At 37.4% G+C, this 21,301-nt stretch overlaps 1 protein-coding gene across 8 annotated transcripts in view; it reads left to right on the top strand.

Moving 5' to 3' along the window:
• TTC29 (tetratricopeptide repeat domain 29) overlaps nucleotides 1-21,301 on the top strand; it is a 187,088-nt gene that overhangs the window by 24,464 nt on the left and 141,323 nt on the right. For 7 of the 8 annotated variants that reach the window (XM_039539201.1, XM_039539204.1, XM_039539202.1 and 4 more), the window contains one exon: nucleotides 10,006-10,229. In XM_039539201.1, the coding sequence (XP_039395135.1) occupies nucleotides 10,006-10,229 (224 nt within the window). Of the gene's footprint in view, nucleotides 1-7,995; nucleotides 8,199-10,005; nucleotides 10,230-21,301 lie in introns of all 8 variants that reach the window. The other variant, XM_039539209.1, reaches the window with a different exon arrangement.

Raw genomic sequence — 21,301 nt, 5'->3', positions numbered from 1 at the left:
TTTAAATAAAATCGACCTAATTTCGTAGTGTAGACATGCCCTAAGCTACTGCAAGATTTTTGTTGCTGTCAGCGATTTGATGTGATCCATTGAGCCAACCTCCTTATGACCCACTTTTGGGTTGTGTCCCACTGTTTGAGAATTGTTGGCCTATTGTGTAAATTCATTTACATTTTAAATGGCTTTTTTCTTTATTTGTATATTTTGAAAATCTTTTTTACAGAAAATGGAAATTTGCAAGCAAAAGTTGTATCCTTTCATAACAAAAGAAGTTCAACTTTAAGGCTCTGTATCCTAAACCCCCTTCTGATGTGGTGCTTGTTTAAATATGTATTTTTTTCTATCTGAATAATTCCTCATAATCTTACTTGTCATGATCAGGATTCAGTATTTATTAAGTAACTTTCAAAAAGAGAATTTGATACCTAGAGACACACATTCTTTCTGGCCAGATGAATGCAATCTCTGAATTTCAGGTCTGGCATACATGTGATTTAGCGTAATTAGGCAGTGATCTAAAAAATAGAACTGTGGGGGGAGTGAATGGTTTACCTTTCCTATAGAAACTTCTCTGTGCAGTTGTGTAATGTGAAAGGTTTTTCCTGAAAAGGTTAAAAAAAGTTCTAATCAACTTCTGTACATTATGTAGAACTTCATTTTCTAAACTCTGCAAAAGAAAGTTTCATATTTAATGGGAAATCATGAATTATTCCATTTATTATCTACTTCCTCCTTTCAAAGACATGATCTGGATAAAAGGCGGGGTGAATAATTTCAAAAAATACAATACATTTTTAATGGGAAGGTGCAAACTACAGATTCTCATGACTATTAGCAAGTGTAGAGGAAACAGAATTTTACTTGCAAAAACTCATCAAACTCTTGCAAAGATAAAATACATGACACACTTTAATAAAAAAAAGAACACAGTGAGCTGAAGTTTTTCTTTTTTATGTGACTTGTTGTTTTTACTAAATTTGGTCTTACAGTTTTCTAGAGCTTTTATTTCTCAGTAGTACAACAATATTTTCTGCTGAAGAAAACGTACAAGGTATACACAATTGAGTTCTATTTTTGAAACAGAGTGCAAAGGTAAAGCATAGATCTATAATATACAAAAAAGAGAGTGAAATATAAAAAGACAATTGAATTTGCTTTGAGACAATCAAGACTTTCTAATAATTCTCATAGTGATTTTGATTTGTATAAGACTCTTGTTTGTTTTCCCCTTCATTTAACTTCTGTCTTGTTTATAGTTCCTTAGACTGTGAGCATCTTGGGATAGGGACTGTCCCTTCTTGAATGGTGTGATCATAAACAAATATCATATACTGCGGGTTATAGGAATTGACTAGTAACTATGTGATAATAAATACTTAGCACTTATATAGTGCTTTCCATTTTCAGAGCATTTTACAAAAGTTAACTAATCCACAGCAACCCCTTGAGCAGGTGTAGTAGGTAAGTAATAGTACCATTATCCCTGTTTTCATACATATTATATTATCATTCTGAAAGAGCTTACAGTCTAAGACAAAAGACAACAGATGGATACGGACAGATGGGGGAGTACAAGGCGACAGTGAGAAAATGAGTATAATAAGCACTGTACAGTTTTACGTATAGTGAAAGAAAAGTACAGGGAGGTTAAATGACTTTCTCAAACCACACAAAATGTGAAAGATGTAACTGAGATTAGAACCTGGAAGTTCCTGGCTCCCAGCCTTGTATTCAGTCCATTAGGTACAATATTAATTAACACAAAAGAATTAAGAAATCCATAATTTTGGTAAGCAACGATATATAACAGAGGTGGCCAAACTGTGGCTCGTGAGCTGCGTGCAGCTCTGTTACAATTAAAGTGTGGCTCCCAGAGACCCCCGTCCCCGCCCCTTCTCTGCCTACCAAACTGAGATGGGGGAGCTCGGGGCTTCTGCCCTGTGGCGGGGTGGTGGGGCTAGGGGCTTCTGCCAGAGATGACTGGTGCCTGCTGAGAGGAGAGAGAGTGGGGGACACAATTTAAAGGTTTGACTCCCCCAACAGCTTGAGCCATGCTCTCCGAGGCACACACCCGCTCTTTCCCTCAGCAGCCCCTCCCTTCAGCTCCCACGTGTTAGCTCTGCATGGAGAGGCAGCGGCAAAGAAGCTGGGAGCTGCAGGGAGGGGTGTCTGCTTTAGCTCCTTGGGGAGAGGCAGCAGCAAAAGCAGTGACTCTCCCTGCAGCTCCCACCTGTTTGCCGCTGCCTCTATCCAAGGCGCAGCTCCCAGCATTCTGGCTCCAGCAGCTGCCGTGCAGAGAGGGGCCCTGGCAGCACCATGTTACCAAGCAGGGCCAGCAAACTCTGACAAAAACCTGGAAGAGCAGATGATCCCATGTGTCCCCCTCCAACATTGTCTCTGGCTTCAGCCCCCGTGGGGAAGGGGGTCTTGTCGGGGCTGAAGCCCTGAGCCCCAGCAAGCACACCCCAGCTCTCAAAGGGTCAGTAAGTTTGGCCACCCCGATCTGTAACAAAATTCAGATGCAACACCACAAGTTAGAATTAATTTTGATTAATGAACATCCCTGAATTCCAGGAAAATGAGAAAAAAATCATTATATTCTGAAAAGAATGTAAGTTACAGTGAATTCCTACTTGCCATTTAAAAATCAACAAAGATCATAGAAAATCAACAAAAATCAACAAAGAGAATAACATTTTCTCTGACAGTGCCTGAAATATTCGCTAAAGATCACTGGTACATGTTGTGGTGCACAAAAAATATTTTTCTATGCTTATCACTTTTACCTTTAATTGTTCTGCTTTTAAAGCATTTATATTTAGGGACAGAATATATCAAAAATACATTTCTAAATGTATATTTCCATTTACTTGTATTCCTGTAATAATTAAAAATCATCAGTAATTGTATTCATTTGAAAACATTTCTTCAGTATCATCCTTTGATGTTTATAATTGATGAACTTTTCTATTCTTGTAATGTTAAAGTGGCAGTGTGCCTTTAAATAAAAGGAATAGAGGCAGCTATATGTATTCATTAAAGAATTCTCACCGACACTCATATTTTTACGTTAGGGTATTTCAAATTTTATATTTGAATTGCAACAAAACACAAAATAAATGACTTAATCCTCAACCTTGCTGACTAAAAATATCTGATTTGGAGGTTAATTATCTATTGCTACTTAGTGGGATCTACTATACTTTCTAGTCTGCTATTTAATGAGAATTGATATACTCTGCAATTTAAAGTATTACTATCCAGTAAGAATTTAATGAAAGGGAAATATTTTAAGCAGCCAGGATGAACGAGAATGACAGGGGAAAGAGTCTCTGGTATTAGTTAAATAACACTGGGTCAGTTCCAGCCTCCAGTGATAATATATGGGACACACTGGCCCTTTAAGCCTCAATCCAGCAAAACACTTAGGATGTGCTTAGCTTTAAGCATGTGGGCAGTCCCACTGAAGTCAGTGAGATTACACGCATGCTTGAAGTTAGGTACGTACTTGAGTGCTTTGCTGGATTGGGGCCTAAATGAACGGTCCTGTGACTTGCAAGGGTATGTGTACATGGTTTTATACCCATCTGACATGACTTTAAGCATTACAGTCTGAGATATTTGTTGAATTGGTGAAATATTTCAGTTTTACATATGTATAGGCAGTCAAACTAAATCACTGCAATAATTCTGCTTTTTGGTTAAGTATTTAGATAAGTTTTTGTATCTTCAAGAATGCACAACAAAAAAGTGTACCTTTATTTTAGCAGCAATTCACTACTGTGTGTTATGGAATTCTTCATTCTTAGGAAGAATTGTCTATAATTGACTTATACGTATTTTCCCTTTTGATTCTTATGAGTGGAATCCTGAAGGTTTTAACAATGCAGCATTTTTGGTTTTATGAATTTTCCAAATAGCATTCTTTATTATTACTTAAGCTATATACTTCTAAAATGTTAATGGAGTGGTTCTGTTTTCACATCTTCATTTGTATATGTAAATATGTTTGTATATATACTCAGACATACAGACAATGCCTCATGCTTCATAAATCTCAAAGTATATCTAAGTATTGAAACATTTAGAGTCATTTTGGGATTTTTTTAAACAATTTATTTTTAATAAGCAAAAATATCTTGGTTTTTTTCAGGATTTTGGATGTTAATCTGTATGATAACTTTATTGCCAGATGTTGACTTGCTTGCTAAAGAAAGAAACCCAGTTTAGGTGTGAAGAATATAATTAGGCTTGGAAGAATTCAGATTAATTTTTTTATAATTTTGATAGATTATATCAATTTTCATTTTATCTATTTAAATTTCTATAGGTGCAGGAAATTATGAAGGGGGAATAATTATTTAATGATAGTAGATTTGAGAGTCAAAAAGTTAGAGCTTTATAACCATTAAAACACAAATTGTCAACATCACGTCAAAATATAAAAAAGTAAATACCTTAAATTAAACTCTAACATGTTCAAAAGAGGCATTTTTTCTTTGCCTATCTGTAAATTTCAATTATTATTGACTGATAGAAATTTTATTTTCTCAGTTTTGTGTGTATGGTGAAGTCAGCATAATTAATACACTGTGCAATAATGTTACATTATAATAATTATGCCTTTTTAGTAAACTGTATATTATCATTGCTTTCTGCATGTAATCCTGTGTTTTACTAACTACAGTAGACTGTTTAGAAAAATTGCCAGCTGACATTTTCTTGTGTTTTTTTTATTAAATACCAAAGACCTAGAGATATGAGGCTTGACATGGAAATGCTATCAAATGAGAATGGTAGTATTTTTCACCCACTTTGCTGAGGTGTAATTGACTACCCAAGGTGTGAGCTGTGGGGAATCAGGACCATTAAAAGTGTCTCTGCCACAATATATTTTTAATGTGATTATTTTAATACAAGTGTAATTCTTTTTGCCTCTTAAAATGCAAATGGTAAAATAAATCAAAAATAGGTTAACAAATGTGAAACGGTCTAATCTACATCATCTACTGCAAGGAAATTTGAAAAGTTAAAGCAAAATATCTGGGACTATATTGAACTGAATTCAGAGAATTATTTAATGTTTTTTAAAAGTACAATAGAATAACAAGAGAAATACCATGATTTGGGCAATTTACTACAAGTTTCCTTGAGTTTGTAACATTGGTGCAACTTAATAACCTCATTTTATACTGGTTCAGGCAGATCAGAAAAGGCTTATGGGTTTAAGACAGATCTTCTGCATCACATGAGCATTACACAAGCATTTCTTTAGGTGCTTTTAAATTTTTTATTTTTTTTATACAGAGAAAAAGGTATAAATAGCTATACAATGTAAGAAAGTTAAAATGATTATAACATTAAATGTAAATCTGAAATCTTACTAAAATACCTTGTGTTTTAAAAGTAGCAGTGCTTTTTAAGTTTGCATATCCGTTTTTTTTGTAGCTGCTACCATATGTGTGATAACATAAGGTGCATGAAAATTACCTTATATAATTTTTTTTGTTAATGCAAAATAAACAGCTATTACAGAGTAATCTCCTAATTTTCAGAAGTCACTGGTAGCTTCTGAAGATGCTCAACACTTTGACAATCAAACCATGAGATACTATATTTCAATAACTGCTAGAGCAGGCTAAGGGCAAAATTCCCAATCAGATCTACCCGCTGGATCTCAATCCCAATATTCTCCTTATCCTGAATAAATGGACAATCCATTGACATCATCAGGCTTCTATCAGTGGGAGATTGAAGCATGTATGGACAGATAAAGGGTAGACTCAGAATTGTATGAATTTGTGTTAAGAATTCTGCCCTTAATCTGTTGAACTTTATATATAGAGAAACAAAAACAACAACAAAATCAAAATAAACTACATTGTCTAAAAATAAAAGCATTGTTTGGAAAATTGCTTTTAAAATGCTCATCTATGTTCTAAATTTAGCAAAAACAATTTTTAAGTTCATGTTTTTAAAAATACTTTCTGAAATCTTGTTTAGTTTTTTTTCCACACATTTTCTAGATGATCACTCGCCAGAAAAGCAAAACCCATGTTTGTTTATCTTAATATTACAGTCTTTGCAATTAAACATAGTTTGTGAATCATCCGATAAAGAATAGTGCATGCTTATACTGTGCTATGTCTACATGGTACTATAGCTTGCCCAACAGTGCATGCAGTATTTGCAGGTTTTGACGGTCATTCTGTTTGTGTGATATTGAAAACAGTAGTCAAATTCACAATCAGTGTATGAAGTGCAGCTCTGCTGACTTCATTAGAGTTGTTCCGATTTATCCTCACAGTGTATTTGACCCAACATTTGCACTTTTCTTTTGTTCTGAAGTAGTATGTTGTTGCAGTGGAAGTTGCTTGATTAACATGATCTGACTGCAGTTTTGCTAGATTTCCAGTAGATGCCCCCAGAGACCATTCAACCTATTGAAAAATTGTTATTACAGTTAGAATCAAAGTTCTTTTTTTTTTTCTACCTGACTCAAAGTGAGTCTTGAAGTGGCCTAAATGTTGACAGGAAGCCTCAAACCAGAATGGATAGAATGTATACAAATAAGGTTTATAGTTAAATAATAACATCTTACTATGGAGTAAGATTCACTAGGGTCAACATAAATTTATTTAAAAAAAAAAAAGCAGAATCATCAGGTAAAAGTTCACAAGTAGCTTTAAAAATCACTGAACTATGTGTTGGATATTTTATGTCAATTGATAACTAATTGTCAATTATTGAAAACATGATCAATTTGATTTAGTATCTCTGTTTATTCCTGTGCACTACATAATGTTATAATGAAATATATGCTGGAATATAAACAATAATGTTGGTGGGCATCGTAAATTCATCTTAAAACGTAGTCAGAAGATTACCTCCCTTGTCTCCACTACATCCATGTTAAAAAGTAACATGCTTTACAGTGTTTGGGGAAAAGAACACTGGCATTTTCAACAGGAATCATGTTGATAATTGAAACAATTTCAGTATAATTGTCAAATGATCCCTTAGATTACATTAGAAAAATTTATCCCAACAATGTGAATTTAAGACCATTATAACTCATGCATGATCCGTTTATAAATACTTTACTGTAATTTAAAGGGACAAAAATATTATGCTGCTCCATACAGTACTTTTTATCCTTTAAGTGTAACTTTTTGTCATATAAACTAGTGTTATTTTTTAGTATACTGTAGTTGAAATGTTATTACTGTAGATAGGCTTGCTACTGGTACAATATACAGTTATACAATTATCTTTCCCTGAGAAGAACTATATATTAAGTACAGTGAGATCACTCCAGCTGTAATGTAGTTTATTTTTCTTTTAGTTAATTGGCATAGCCTTTTGCTAGAAAATTGGTGACACAAATTGTAGTTACACCACTGACTTCATCCTCCATGTAAATGTATTAGTTTGCAAATGATACTGCTCATTTGAGAAAATGTGCTTTGACCTTAAGTAAAATGTATTTGTCTAATGAGATTAGCACACTTGGCTGGGGCAGTTTTATGCTACTCTATAAATACTGGTTTCATGTTCAAATAATTATGATGGAACCTACAATTGAACTGAATAATGTTTTGACTAGTTACAAATATATTTTATATATTTTCTAAAATGATGGCTAGTTATTTTATCTCTGCTTCCTAAATGACTTTTAACATTCACTTCTTTCCCCGTTCCCCCACTGCTTTCACTACGCTTAATTATACTAATTTAGCGTTCGCTGTTATTCCCACTGAAGTCAGTGGGATTTCCTCCCACTCCCCAATTAATCTCCACAACCATAGGTGAATTACTTATGCAGGATCAGTATGCATTAGTAGAAGAACAGATCCTTTACTAATGGCTTTTATTTTTATTATGTTAATATAATATAAACAGCACAGATCATTGACACTTAAAGCTTATTTTCAAACTTGGCTGCTCCGTTTTCACTTAAATAAAAAGGTGTTTACATAATTTTCATTAATATAGAACTGGAAAATAACTACAGTAGTAATGAATTGGACAGAGACTGGGCCATCCACAAAAAGGAAATCAGTATGCTTTCCTCAATGGAAATGAAGATGTTGTGATGGTCAAATGATTGGACACTCCTTGATGGGAAATGAAATGAGGTTGTAAGGGGCATACTGCGGTTGCACCAGTTGACGACAAGTTGAGGAAGGCTAACCTAGGTTGGTACGAGCTATATTGTTAGGATGGCTGTTGCAATGATTGTCAGTGGAATACGACCAACCGGAGACCAAAGACTCAGTACATGGGCTGGATATCAGCAGGCCTCAGAGATAACTATCTGTATGACAGCCATATGTATGATAACATAAGTAAGGCTGCAAGTCATGAGTAAGGCTGCAAGTCATCACAGAAGTCACGGATTCCATGACTTTCCGGGACCACCATGACTTCTGCAGTGCCAGGTGCGGCTAGCCCGAGGGCCGCCTGAGCCGCTCAGGCAGTCACTGGGCCAGCTGCATCAGCCGCTGCTGAGGCAGTCTCGGGCCACCGCCCTCCCCCCCCCCAGCAGCAGTGGGGGTCTCAGGCTGCCACACCCACACACCCCACAGCAGCCGGGGTCCGGGGCCACGCACCACAGCCAGCTCCCTTGGCCCCGCCCCCCAGCAGCAGTGGGGGTCCCGGGCCACACACTGCCACCCAGCCCCCCTCTGTCCCCCACCGCACCAGCCGGGATCACGGACCGTGTGCCATCTACTCCCCCCAGCACCTGTAGCACCCCCCGGGCCACCCCACTCCCCAAGGAACCCAAGATTTAGTCAGGGGTATATAGTACAAGTCATGCATAGGTTATGGGCCATGAATTTTTGTTTACTGCCTGTGACGTGTCCATGACTTTTACTAAAAATAGCCATGACTAAAACGTAGCCTTAATCATGCGTTTTGGAAGAAGGCTGTAAAAGTTGCCAATCCTGAATAGGGAAATGGCTAGAAAGAAGAGTTGTTCCTAGGCTAGAATTATTCTTATTCTGATTTGTTAAATGTACACTAAACATCAGTTTTCAGAATTCCTTATTTTCTTTTATATGCTCTGAAAATTTGGCAGTAAAAAAGATAATCTTTTAATGGGAAAAATTCTTTGGTAATATCTGTGGTATAATACAAAATCGGGAGGTTTGTCATTTTAGTGGGATAGAGACGCAATTTTTACCCAACACTAGGGGCCCAGTCCTGCAAACCATTATTTCTGGGTTTAATCCTTAGTAATGCAAGCAATCCCATTGGCTTCAAGGGTTTTTAGTATTGGGCTCTAGATTGTTTAATGCCACTTGAAAGAAGTATTTGGATTATGTCCATAAATAATGTCTCAAACCTCTTGAAAATATTTAATTATGCATCTCTTTTTTAATATGGATATCTTACCCATGTTTATCAGTTGAATAACTCTGATATCAATTCTTTATTGTATCTCTGTGGACATGTCATTTGCTTTTAAAATTAGGCAGAAATTATGAATTTCTGTATCACTAAACTAGTCCCAGATGATTCTGTTTCTAACAAATACCAATCCACCATTACCTCCAGCAAAACTATTTAACATGTACATGGTTTTGACATGTAGTATGTGCTTATTTTTTTCCTGATCACTCTTTTTAAGCTAACTAAGAACTTACGGTGTTACAGTGAACTAATGTCAGCACCTCCTTTTTTTTCTATGTAGATTAACTCATTTGACTGTCCTGACGGATTTCAGTTGAAGAATACTAGTATATTTATAATGCAGTTCCAATAAAAGTACTTACAGATTACCACTATTTCTATATTCTGTTCTATAGTATAGGATCTAGTTAAAAACCATTTTGTAAAAAACCCTACAATTAAGTGGTTCAAATATCAACTCTCCTTTGTTGGCTTCTGAAGTCTACATTTGAAAACCATTGTAGTATCTTTAATTATGTGTGGGGGGGGAGGATTGTAGAGAACATAATACAGATTTAAAGGACTAAAATCAGTATTTCTTATTCCCAGTTACAGGAATTCATACAAGAAGAACATCTGCATAGACATGCTGCGACAGGGTTATCACAAGTCCTTCTCTGAGCTCTTCACTCTGATACAGAAGTGGAATGCCTTGAGGGAGGCTGCAGGGCCTGGGTCAGCCATATGGCAGCAGAAGTCCCTGGAGGAGCAGCCTGATAAGCTGGATCAGCTTCACCATTTCCTGACCAGGGCTGAGGCAGCCCAACGAGCAGGTAAATGGGGAAACTGTGGGTAACAGAACAGCAGGAGCTGCAGCAGTGAGTGCCTGAGGGAAGATTCTAAATTGTTTCATGTATGAATTTGAAACATTACTGCATCTTAGCACATTTCAGCCTTAGTCATCTAAGCTGTATTTATAGACTAAATGATAGGTAACTCTGAATTTCGACACCACAGATACAGTGAGAGGTTCTGTGAAATAAACTGGGAAAGAGCATCTAGAGTTTATTATGTCACTAGAAATCTTGAGATATATTTACAGCCTTGATAACATCTCAGTTATAACCTAGTTCATAGTTCCTTTATTTTTTTTTGTTTTATCTATTGATTTTAATAGCTATTTTTGTACTTTACTAGAGAAATATAACTTTTAAAACATTCTTTCACACTATCAATATTTTATAAATCTGATATTTTAAAACATAGATGCTGCTCAATATGGTTGAATTTGTAACTGAAAAATTAAACATAGATTTCAAATATGTCAAGTACAACATGATACACTGATGTGACATGTAATTTGTGAGTTAAAAGGTGTTTGTGAAGCCATAACTCTTTATTACTGTATATTTTTGCTGATGCATAAAAATAAATTTACTAAGCTATTCTATTTATAATATTCTTTTACTGTAAATACTAGATCATGCAATAAGTTTTTTTTCTTATATTTCAGAATAATAATAGGAATTGATGTAGATGAATATCTACAGGAACCCTGTTATATAAGATTTCTATTACACTCTGCTAATTTCAGTTTATATTTTTGATCATTTAGGGTAGGAAAACCTAAAACAAGGTTTCTAAGGTTTTGACAAGGAACATTCTTCATCTCAACTCTTTAGACAGGGCAAACTTATTTTTTTAAGGAGCAAAGCTAAGATTATTGTTCTCCTGTAGTTCAATATTTGTACTTTAAAAACTGAAAATTTTAGGCAATTGTATTTATCCTGAATTAATTGTAATTACAGCCAACAAACTCCACATTGGGCTAAGGTTCTGGAACAGCCTCCCAATGGGGTAGTGGAACAAACATCCTAACGAGTAGTAAGATGGAGCTTGATAAATTTATGAATGGAATTATATATTGTGGTTGCCTGTGATAGTATCAGACTGGACAGGATGAGCCAGCAAGTCTTCCAGTCTTATGTTCCTAAGACGGGTAAAAGTTAATGGACTGTCCTGGAGTGGGGATAAAGCTATCTTCACTTCATAAAGCTGCCTCCCAGATTGATGGAATACAAGGGGAAGAAATAACCTTTCCACCTGAGCTGTCCTGATACAGGAATTTTGAGTATGATGCCTAAAAATAAAGGCTTAGACTGGACTTTATGTTGACTTATGATTCATTTGTTTAGTAACAAAATCAAAATCCATGAGGGGAAGTGAGTTGTGACCCTTTAGAGTGCGTGGCTGTGTCTTAGAGCAGGTGGGAAAGCAGGGAATATAACAAAATATTAGCATTACTATAGTTAATACGATATTGCACTATTTAAGGACCATAGCTAAGCATAACGTTATCTTCTAAAATTAAAAATACTAGAGCCAACCAAGATCTCAAAGATTGGGCAGTGGGGGAATAGTTTTAGGTTTATGTAAGTATGCATTTGAAAATAAATTTTAATAGCCATTTAGCCACATTGTTTAAATAGAGATGTAGGGCTGGAAGGGATTCAAGAGGTCATGTAGTCCATCCCCCCATGCTGATACAGGATATAAGACTTGTTATATGTTCCAATTGGATAATATCTCTTAAGTGGTAAATCATCTATCTATAAATGGATGGTGCATGTTGTGACTTCTGCTCTGTTGCTGTAAGATGTTGTTGGTTAACAGGAACAGTTGCACAAGAAGTTATTGGAAGGGCACTCATTTTTGTTGCTTTCTAGGTTATGGATATTGTGATGGGTTGGTTTTTGTTTAGTGTTTTGTAAGGATAGTTGTTTAGTTTTTTCATGTCCTTTATTGCTATTGCCTGGTGATATATTTCTGGCTGGTGCAATGTTTGCTGATGGTAGACATATAGTTTAGATAAAACTGATGCAAACCAGAAAAGCTTCTTCCTTGCCAGCTGCCTGTTTGTTTCATTTCAAGTCTGAGGTGCTGCTAATCAGCAGTCATAGCATAGCTCTTTTGAAGAAGCACAAGTCCAACATGTATGTGAAATGTTTCCTCATTACTGTGGTACACTGGTTACCAACATTTCTTATTTTACTAAGCATTTTGAAATGAACAAGACTACATGGCTTGGATCCTCAGTGTTCTGAGAATAGTGATCCCAAACAGCTAATGGATACATTTGAAGAGAGCTCACAGATTCTGGTGACGTAACAGATGATTTTACTCATACATGGACTAATATATAAGCAGTGTTAAGGTACAAGCTGTGATATTGGCATCAGAAGAACCAAAACATTTTTTTCTTTTCAACTTTTGGCAAACTGATCTTTGGTCTCTTTTTAGCACCTGTTTTCAGCAGATGTTCTTATCACTGGCTTATGCTTAGTCAGTTTGTGTTGCTGTCGTTAGTATGGCATATCTCTAAACTATTGGTTTTGTTACCATTGTCAATAAAAGGCACATGTTCCCTGGCATTGTCAGATTCACCTTCCATCTTCTCCATATTGCTCCTGTTGTTAGTATCAATATACATCTCAAGCTTGTTTGTTCTTCATATCATTACAAAAGAAGCTGAAGAATGCTCTACCATTCCTATTGCATGAATCAAAAAATGAGATGCATCAATGCGTGTTTTGCCACTGTTACATTTTTTATAAACCATTTACCATTGCTCACAGTCAGTGAATTTTCACTGTTTTCATTTTTACTGGCAAATTACGATGGGCCTTCAGATCTTACAAGAGTGCAAGACACTTCCTCCAAATCAGCCACCAAAGCAGTATCATGTAAGGGGCTGGTTATCGAATCTGGCCCCCTTCACCACAAAACCTGAGTACCTCCCAAATATTTAAAAATAGAGTTAAAAGAGATATACTGTTGTCCCTTGCAGCTTGTAGGAGAAACAGCTGACAGGGATTTATCTTGCTCTTGATGAAAATAAGAACCACTAGCATAAAATGGAAGAATTATAGATGATATGTATAAAGAAAGTGCAGGATTGGAGTTTGTTGATGCTGATATTTCAGATGCTGCTAATTTGAAAGTAGACATGCTTACAACTATTCTCCTGATCTCAGCCTAACTACTGTGGGCCTACCTCATCTTTTTGCTAGGTTTGTTTGCAGAAATAAAACAAAAGGTCTGGGCTGCTTCTCCATGTTATGTTTTTATAATGTAAGTTTGTCATAAAAATACAGGATAGATGAATGCCAGAGCAACCTTTCTGTGTGACATAGCACTTGGTGTAAACCTTCACCTTTTGATGTGCTTGCAAAAATACTATTAATGTCTGTTCACTTAAAGCAATATTATGGTTGACAAGCAGTAGTGTGCTGAGGATAGGTAGAAGGTGCACCACCTGAGCAGTTGTATCTGGAGGCATATGTCCTTGAAAGGCAGACTTAGTGCATTTAAGTGGTGCTGGTAAGCAGTTGTTGGTGTGCCGTTGAAGAGGGACACTTAGACTTCCCCCTCACCTCTCCGCTCCCTCCTCCCCACCCCCGAGTTGTGCTGGTATGCTGTGAATATGAGGCCATAGTTCCACCCTTCTCAGACATGTCTTCTCAGGTGCTGCTTGCACTGCCAGCAATGCTAGCTGTGGTTCTCAACATCTTCTAGTCAAATTATGGCTAACCCCCAAATAGGTGCAATGACTGGGAAGAGTTCCTTGCATTCTTTTCCTTGGTAGAGTGCCAGCCATAATTTGGTTATTAATATGTGGGGGGAGGCAAAATTTACTTAAGAAATCTTTTACTTTGCTTGGATCTTGAACTTGTGAATAGCACCGAATTAAAGCATACTTAATTCGAGAGCACCCCACCTCTGTTATGAAGTGTCTGACCCTTCCCTACTATAAATAATTTAAAAGAAAATAGAGCCCCAGACACTGGCTTTTAAGGGGCAGTTGCTGTGATCTTTACATGATGCATGTTGCTGACCCTGTAAACAGCTCTTCAGATACTGCTATCTTATTTTATCTTATTTGTTCATTTATGCTTTTGGCTTATGTAGGCCCCATTTAGGCTAACTAACTCATTTGAATCAACTCCCAAATCTCACACATCTATTTTTTAAAATTTTATTTATTTGTTTACTTACTTATTTACTGATAGGGTGCTATACAAATTATACTGTAAAGGATCACCGTGTTCCTGCCTTGATGAGTTTACAGTCTAGGAAGATAGGCAACACACACAATGGTTTAGAAGTTGATACTAACTTAGACTTAAGTTTTCCTCCCATAGCAGTGTGAAGACAGGTTTTGCCAATAAGTTAGTATTTGTTTACTTCAAAAAATGCCGTTTCAGGAGGTATATGAATGAAGAGAGAGTGGGCACATGATGCATTGTTATTGAGAGGTTATACTTCTATCTTCCAGCACAGATATTAACAGTTATGAATGACTTACTGTTGAAAAAGACTTTGGCACCATACAATAAGAAACTTGCCCATAAAATGTCAACCTTGTGTCTTTGGCTGATTTAGATATACTGCAATAACATGTGGCTTGTGGTATTTAGGACTGTGCATCAAAAATAATAATAAAAAATTAAAACGTGAAGATATCTGAACTTCAGAAAAGGTTTGTTTGTAGAAGCTGTGGATGGTGGACTTTTTTTCTAAACAGGTTTGTCCCTCCCTAATTTTTACTGTTGCATAGAAACAATATCAGAAAGAACAGTTAACAGAGACTGATCAACAGTAAGTGAAAGTTCTAGTTGCCTTGACCGCTTCTCAGTTCTCTTTTACTACTCATGGCAGTGAGATGGAACTCGGTGGTGTCTGCCTGCCACACCATAGTGCCCTTTCATTGACTCAATTTGTAACTACTAAATTAGTGAGTTTCGCTTAGTGACAAATTTCTGCCCTTTATAGTTTAAAATCTCTTTCCTTTCTTGTGACTACCATCTAGCTGGAAGGAGTCCAACACCATTCTGCTGTACAAGAAGGGTGATCATCCAGTATGCCTGCTCTCACATGTCTACATGCTGTTCACCAAAATAGTAACAAACCGATTCTCAGAGTCTGAACAAGAAGCAGCTGAGAGAGCAGGCAGGCTTTTGAAGGAATATCAGCACAATGGACCATATTTTCACTATAAACCAGCTATTGGAATGCTCAAGGGAATACAAATTCCCTTTATGTATTGCCTTCGTCACTATGAAAAAGCATTCGACAGCGTAGAGATCAATGCAGTGTTGAAAGCTCTAGCAGAGCAGGACATCAACACAAACTATATCAAACTATTAAAGGAAGCAAATTCTGACTTCACTACAGATATAACTTCCCAGTTAAGAAAGGTGTGGAACAAGGAGACAAGGTTTCGCTGAAATTCTTCACAGCCTGCCTCAAAATGGTAATGAGGTGGATGAATTGGAGGGGTGGAATCAGCATCGATGGAGAGCAGTTAAACCATCTCAGATTCATGGATGATAGTGTGGCATTTGCTGAAAATATTATCAAACTACAGAAAATGGTGCGAGAACTCAACACAAAAAGCAGCCACATTGTACTGACAATTTACTGCTCCAAAACTAAATTAATGCAGTCTGATACTTTACCAAAAGCCCAAATAACAATCAAGGGAGCAAATAGAAGAAATTGAGAAATATGTCTATTTGGGCCAAGAAATTAACATGCATGTCGATCAGGATGATGAACTCTTGCAAAGAAAGAAAGCAGATTGGTGCACATTCAATTCTATCAAGGATGTCCTCCAAGGAAAAATCAACAAGGCAACATGTGCCAGCCTCTTCAACTCAGCAGTACTGCCAGCAATGTTGTATGGCAGTGAAACATGGGCACTGAAAAAGACAGAGGAGCAGCAACTGTCTGTCACGGAGAAGGTGATGGAAAGAAGAATTTCCAACCGCGACCGAGTGCCCAATGAAGTGATCAGACAGCAGAGTGGAGTGCAGGATGTCGTAGTTGAGAACAGGAATAATAAAATGCAATGGGCCAGGCATGTAGCGAGGCTCACTGACAATCAATGGACTGCAGCTGTCACCGAGTGGTACCCATGGCAACTGAAATGACCACTCAGCCGATCTCCAAAAAGATGGGAAGATTTTATGATGAAAAGACATGGTCACACATGGAGAAGGAAGGCCAGGGTACAAGAAGAGTGGAAGATGTGTTGTGATCGGCGCTATCTATATGAGGGCTGAAGCGCTGATCGATCAAGGTGGTGATCAAGGTGGTCTCAAGATCTTCTGTGCTTTTTCTCCCATACCCCTGATAACCAAAGTCATAAGAAAAACCAAGGAAGATGTGGCTACAGTGATACTTATAGCCCTTTGTTGAGCCAGACAGCATTAATGCACAGCCCTACTGCAGCTGTCCAATAACAGCTACTGATCTTTCACTCCAGTTTGTCAGAATTGAGGACAAATTCTTCACCTAGATCCCATCGCTGTTTTGACCTGACTACTTGGAAGTTGTCTAGCTGAGCACATCAGACAAGATAGCTCCACAGACGCTTAAGACAGCCTGATACAGAGACGTTGAGATTTTTCTTCTTGGCTTCATAACAAAGTCTTAACTAGAGCTTGGTGGGAACTGGATTTTTCATTTTGTGGGAAAATTCAATATTTCAATTTTTTCCCATTCGAAAAGTTTTTTTTCCCAAAATTTCCCACAAAACAATATTCCAGAAAAAAAAATAGTTTTAGGTTAATCAAAATGTTTTGTTCCTATTTTAACTTTTTAAAAATTTAGATTAAAACTATTGAAAGAAAAAGTCATTTTGCAGTGAAAAATTTAAACATTCTGTTCCAAAAGCTTGACTCTATTGAAATACTTCCTTCAAATTTTCTTTCAAGAAAATAACTAATTAAAATAGACATGTTTCTGTGAAATGTTTTGCTTTCAACAAATCAGCCTTTTCCAATCAGAAAACTTCCAACCAGTTGTAATCTCAGCCCATTGCAAAATTTGTTTCCCAAGATTGTTGTTTATATCCTCCAGCTTGAACTATCACGCTTCTAGCAGGTCTGTCAGAGTACATTTAGCTGCCATTTCAACTTGCCACCCTCCTTTTCAAACATACAGTGTTTACTGATTCCATTGTTTCACAGTTTTTAAAAGTTATGGTTCATGTTTATCACCCTATGCGGAAGCCTCCCATATCCTAAGACCTAAATGTAATTCTTTTAGGCCTTATGGGACCCTCCATTTGAACCCTTATCCAAGTATTCTCTTCACTGTCTCTCATTCAAAACCATTATCTTTATTGAAAGAGTGGTTTCACAATTACATATTCAACTCCTTCAAGCTTCTCCTTTCCATCCATGTGGTATCTCACTACTTGGCCAGTACTATCATGACCCATTTGATAAGTGTTTTTGGACGAGAAATGATAATATTGTATTATTGTTTATACTAGAGTAGAAAACTAAAACATTTAATATATATTTTATTTCCTGATGGCAAGAACACATTTTACAAAAATAGAGGGGTATAATGACTGAGATTTTATATCAAAGTTACCAAATTTCTAATATTTTTTCCTCATGGGGTGGTAAAAGTTCACTCTGACTAAATCAGCTGTCATTTGTTATTGTCAAAATAACCTCAGTACATTCCCAGATTTGCAAAATCCAAGACTTTTAATCTAGAAGAAAATAAGGCTTTTGAAAGTCCATCTTTGTTGGATGTGCTTTCTTGTGACACAAACACATCTGATCAGCTTCTGTCCAAGACAGTTATACAGAATGGTTTTCTTTGTGCACTTCTCATTGTTATTCACTGGCAGGATAGTCACTGGAGGGTCACATTAAAGTTCATTCAATCAAAGCTGCGGCAGTAACAATAGTCAGCCTCGGGTCAGTTCCATCTCTTGAGATTTGTAGGGCAGCTACCTGAAGTTATTTGCATAATTTTACGTAATATTACTGCCTTGAAATTTTGTAACAAAGAGAGTTTAAAGGCAACCTATCTATATCTATCTTTGCCCAATTGACAGTTCAGCTCGTCTTCACCTTTTCCCATTTTTGTCTTTCTGCTAGTACCCTTTTTGTCTATGAATATTATGTATCTTGTGGTATGTTTTAGGGTTTTTTACTTCGATATAATTAGTATATAATATGTAGTGGTATATTCTTATACTTAAAAACGTATTAATAGCCAGTATTTTTGTGTGTGAGAATATTACTACTATTTCAAGGTGACCTCTGCTTGTTTCCTTTTCTAGAATGATCTTCAGAAGCCAACTGGAAAGTAGTGCCCACTGGGACACACAAATGCCCTCGTGGTAGCAAATAGTTAGTGCCTGATTATAATATGGCGGTGTGGCCCCAACCACTTGAGTTGCTTCCTTTCAAAGGCCAGTTGTATGAATCTCCTATGCCCCGAGCTGTTCTGAGAGATTTTGAGCCAAAATGCCAATAATTTCTAGTGTGTTGAATAGTTGGCCCCTCCTCCCTGAGGTCCCTCTCCCCGCCCCCCCTAAATGGACCAGTCACTCTGTGACTATGGTATATATATATACCTGCTGCTTGTTCTCACTGTGCTTGAGTAGAGGGCCTACACATGTTGAGACTGCAATCACAGGCTCTGGAAATCCATGCCTTCTTCACTAAAGAGGCTTACAAGTCCAGTCCCTGGATCCAATATCAATTGAGCTGCCTGTTCCTATGAATAGAGATCGCAGGTTACCTTCAGCTTCAAAGCCAGGCAAGTTAAGGATGACCCCTGGCCAAGTTTGTGCAAGATAGAGGTCCAGGGCTCTAGTACCAAAGTCTTCTACAGGTAGTAAGGTCTCATTGGCATCAAGAACATCAGCTCAAAGAAGTGAGCCATCTAGGGCCAATTTCACTGGTGCCAAGGCCAAATTCAGCTTCTAGGGATCCCTTCATGGATGGCAGGAATGTCTGAGGTATCTAAAACCCAGCTACAAAATAGATACCTATTGATGTGTTGGAGCTGGGGATTCCTTTGGGAATGGAGAAATTCATTTCATTGAAGCAAGCCAATGTGAGTACTCCCTTGGTGTCAAATAAGGTAGTGTCAAAATATGAGGCTGTCAATACAGAGTCCTCAGGCACAATGAACTCAGCCTGAAGCAGGTCCTCTTTTCAAGGATGCTTTGGTTTCTCTCTCAGCTGCCTTCCACAAAGGCAAGAGAAAGAGAAGTGCTGACGAGCCTTCAGTACCAGAGTTCTCAACAGTGTCCCTGAAGAGGAAGAGACATAACCATAAGGTCCAGGAACCATAAAGCTTAAATTGCTTGCCATGGCACCACCAGTGCCAATGGCTTCAGCTTTATCAGTGTTCCTGATACTTAAGATTCCTGGTTCCTTCCCTCCATCTGTGTTTTTCAAGGGCCTTTATCACCATGATCAAAGTAAATTGTCTTATTTTTGAGTGTGCACTTTTCTGGGAAAGATTGAGCCCAGTCCCATTGGATCTGGAAATTGTAGTGGAGTCTTAATCAGGGCCTCCATTCTGTGAATTTTTCAGGTTGACTGTGAAGCTGACATCTCAAACAGGGAGTGCCTCAATGTCCTCGTAGTCTTGTTCTCTGGGGTTCTAAAAGGAACTCTTTCTCAGTTTCTTCAGCCTCTTGGCTGAAGTCAGAAGTCTTGGCCTTCGGAAGTCTGGATGTCATAAAGGTCAGCAATAAAACCTACTACTCTTCCTCATCCATCTGATTCTCCCAGCACACCTAGGATGTTTGTTTCCCCCACCTCCAGACCAATGCTAGTATTTGCAGCATTATCCTTTCCATTTGTCAGTATTCTACTCTGTCTGTTTGAGGAAAGAAAGGGGAGGAAGATTTGTAACAACCCCTCTTCTGATCAGCAAGAACGGTTTTGCTACTGTTGTATTTAGATGGAATATATGGGCTCAAAGTATCAAAGATGTTAACAAGACCCTGTCATAGTCCAATATTAAACAGTATTAAATAAGTGTAGGGTATGGTATGCAAAGACCTCCGCCTGCTTAGTACCATGGCAAAGACACCATTAAACATCATTTTAACTGTTTATTAAACATAAAGAAAAGAAGGCAAAACAGTTAAAGTATTTGAAATATAACATTTTAACACATCCATAGTTCCCTTTCTCTTTAGCTGGAAAGAGTTTTTAGAAGGAAAAACACTCTTGTTTAACAGTTTGTTAGATTATATTAACAATGGTAGTAATTGTTCTTATGGGGAAAAGGGAAGAAATTAGTTGAGCTGGACTGAAGCTGGCATCGCTGTTGCTGTTAAAGTCTGATCCTGTTTCTTGGAAGACAAAATAAAATACACACAAAAGGGGAAAGAAAAGAACAGCAAAGATAGAAAATACAGTTTTTGGTTTTGACTTTCACTTGCAACCTCAGTGCTGGAGAAGCACAGGCACAGCACATAGTCTTATCAGCCAGTCTGAGACTTGGAAAACTTGTACCAGCATTGGGCTGTTTAGGACATTGCTTCCAGTTGCTGCTTCCTGGTCATAGGCTTTCATCAGTCTTGCAAAATATACAGTCTTGGCCAGCTAAGTCAGACTCTTATTAGACAAAAGGAAAGAGGAGAGGGATAGGAAAGAGAAGAAATAAAGTGGGGAAGGAAAAGGACACATGGTGTGGGGAGAAGATATATGCAAAGTCACACATCCCAGGTGGTGTTTGGGATTCAACTGAAGCCAGTAGAAGTGGCAATACGATCTGGGTCCCTCTCTATGGGCCAATCTGTTGAAGATATTTCTCAGGATCAGGATGACAAAGGCCTGGGGTCCCAAGAGATGGTTTGAGTAGAGCTATGATAGTGAAGATCTCTCTAGTAGGCCACTTTTTCCCTAAATTCTGTTTCTTTAAGGACTCCAAAAGAGAGTGCTGGGTGGAATAGCTCATCCTTTCATTATTTTTCCGCCAATTAACCCTTGTTTCTGACCCACCAATTTTGGTTCACTGATTTTTGGTCTCTCACTGTCTTGTTTACCAGGTATGATCTTAGCACAATTCT

The sequence above is a fragment of the Mauremys reevesii genome, linkage group 5 (genome assembly GCF_016161935.1).
Source record: "Mauremys reevesii isolate NIE-2019 linkage group 5, ASM1616193v1, whole genome shotgun sequence".
Lineage (NCBI taxonomy): Eukaryota > Metazoa > Chordata > Testudines > Geoemydidae > Mauremys > Mauremys reevesii.
Note: the sequence above shows the minus strand (reverse complement) of the source record. Positions and strands in the feature narration are given on the sequence as shown.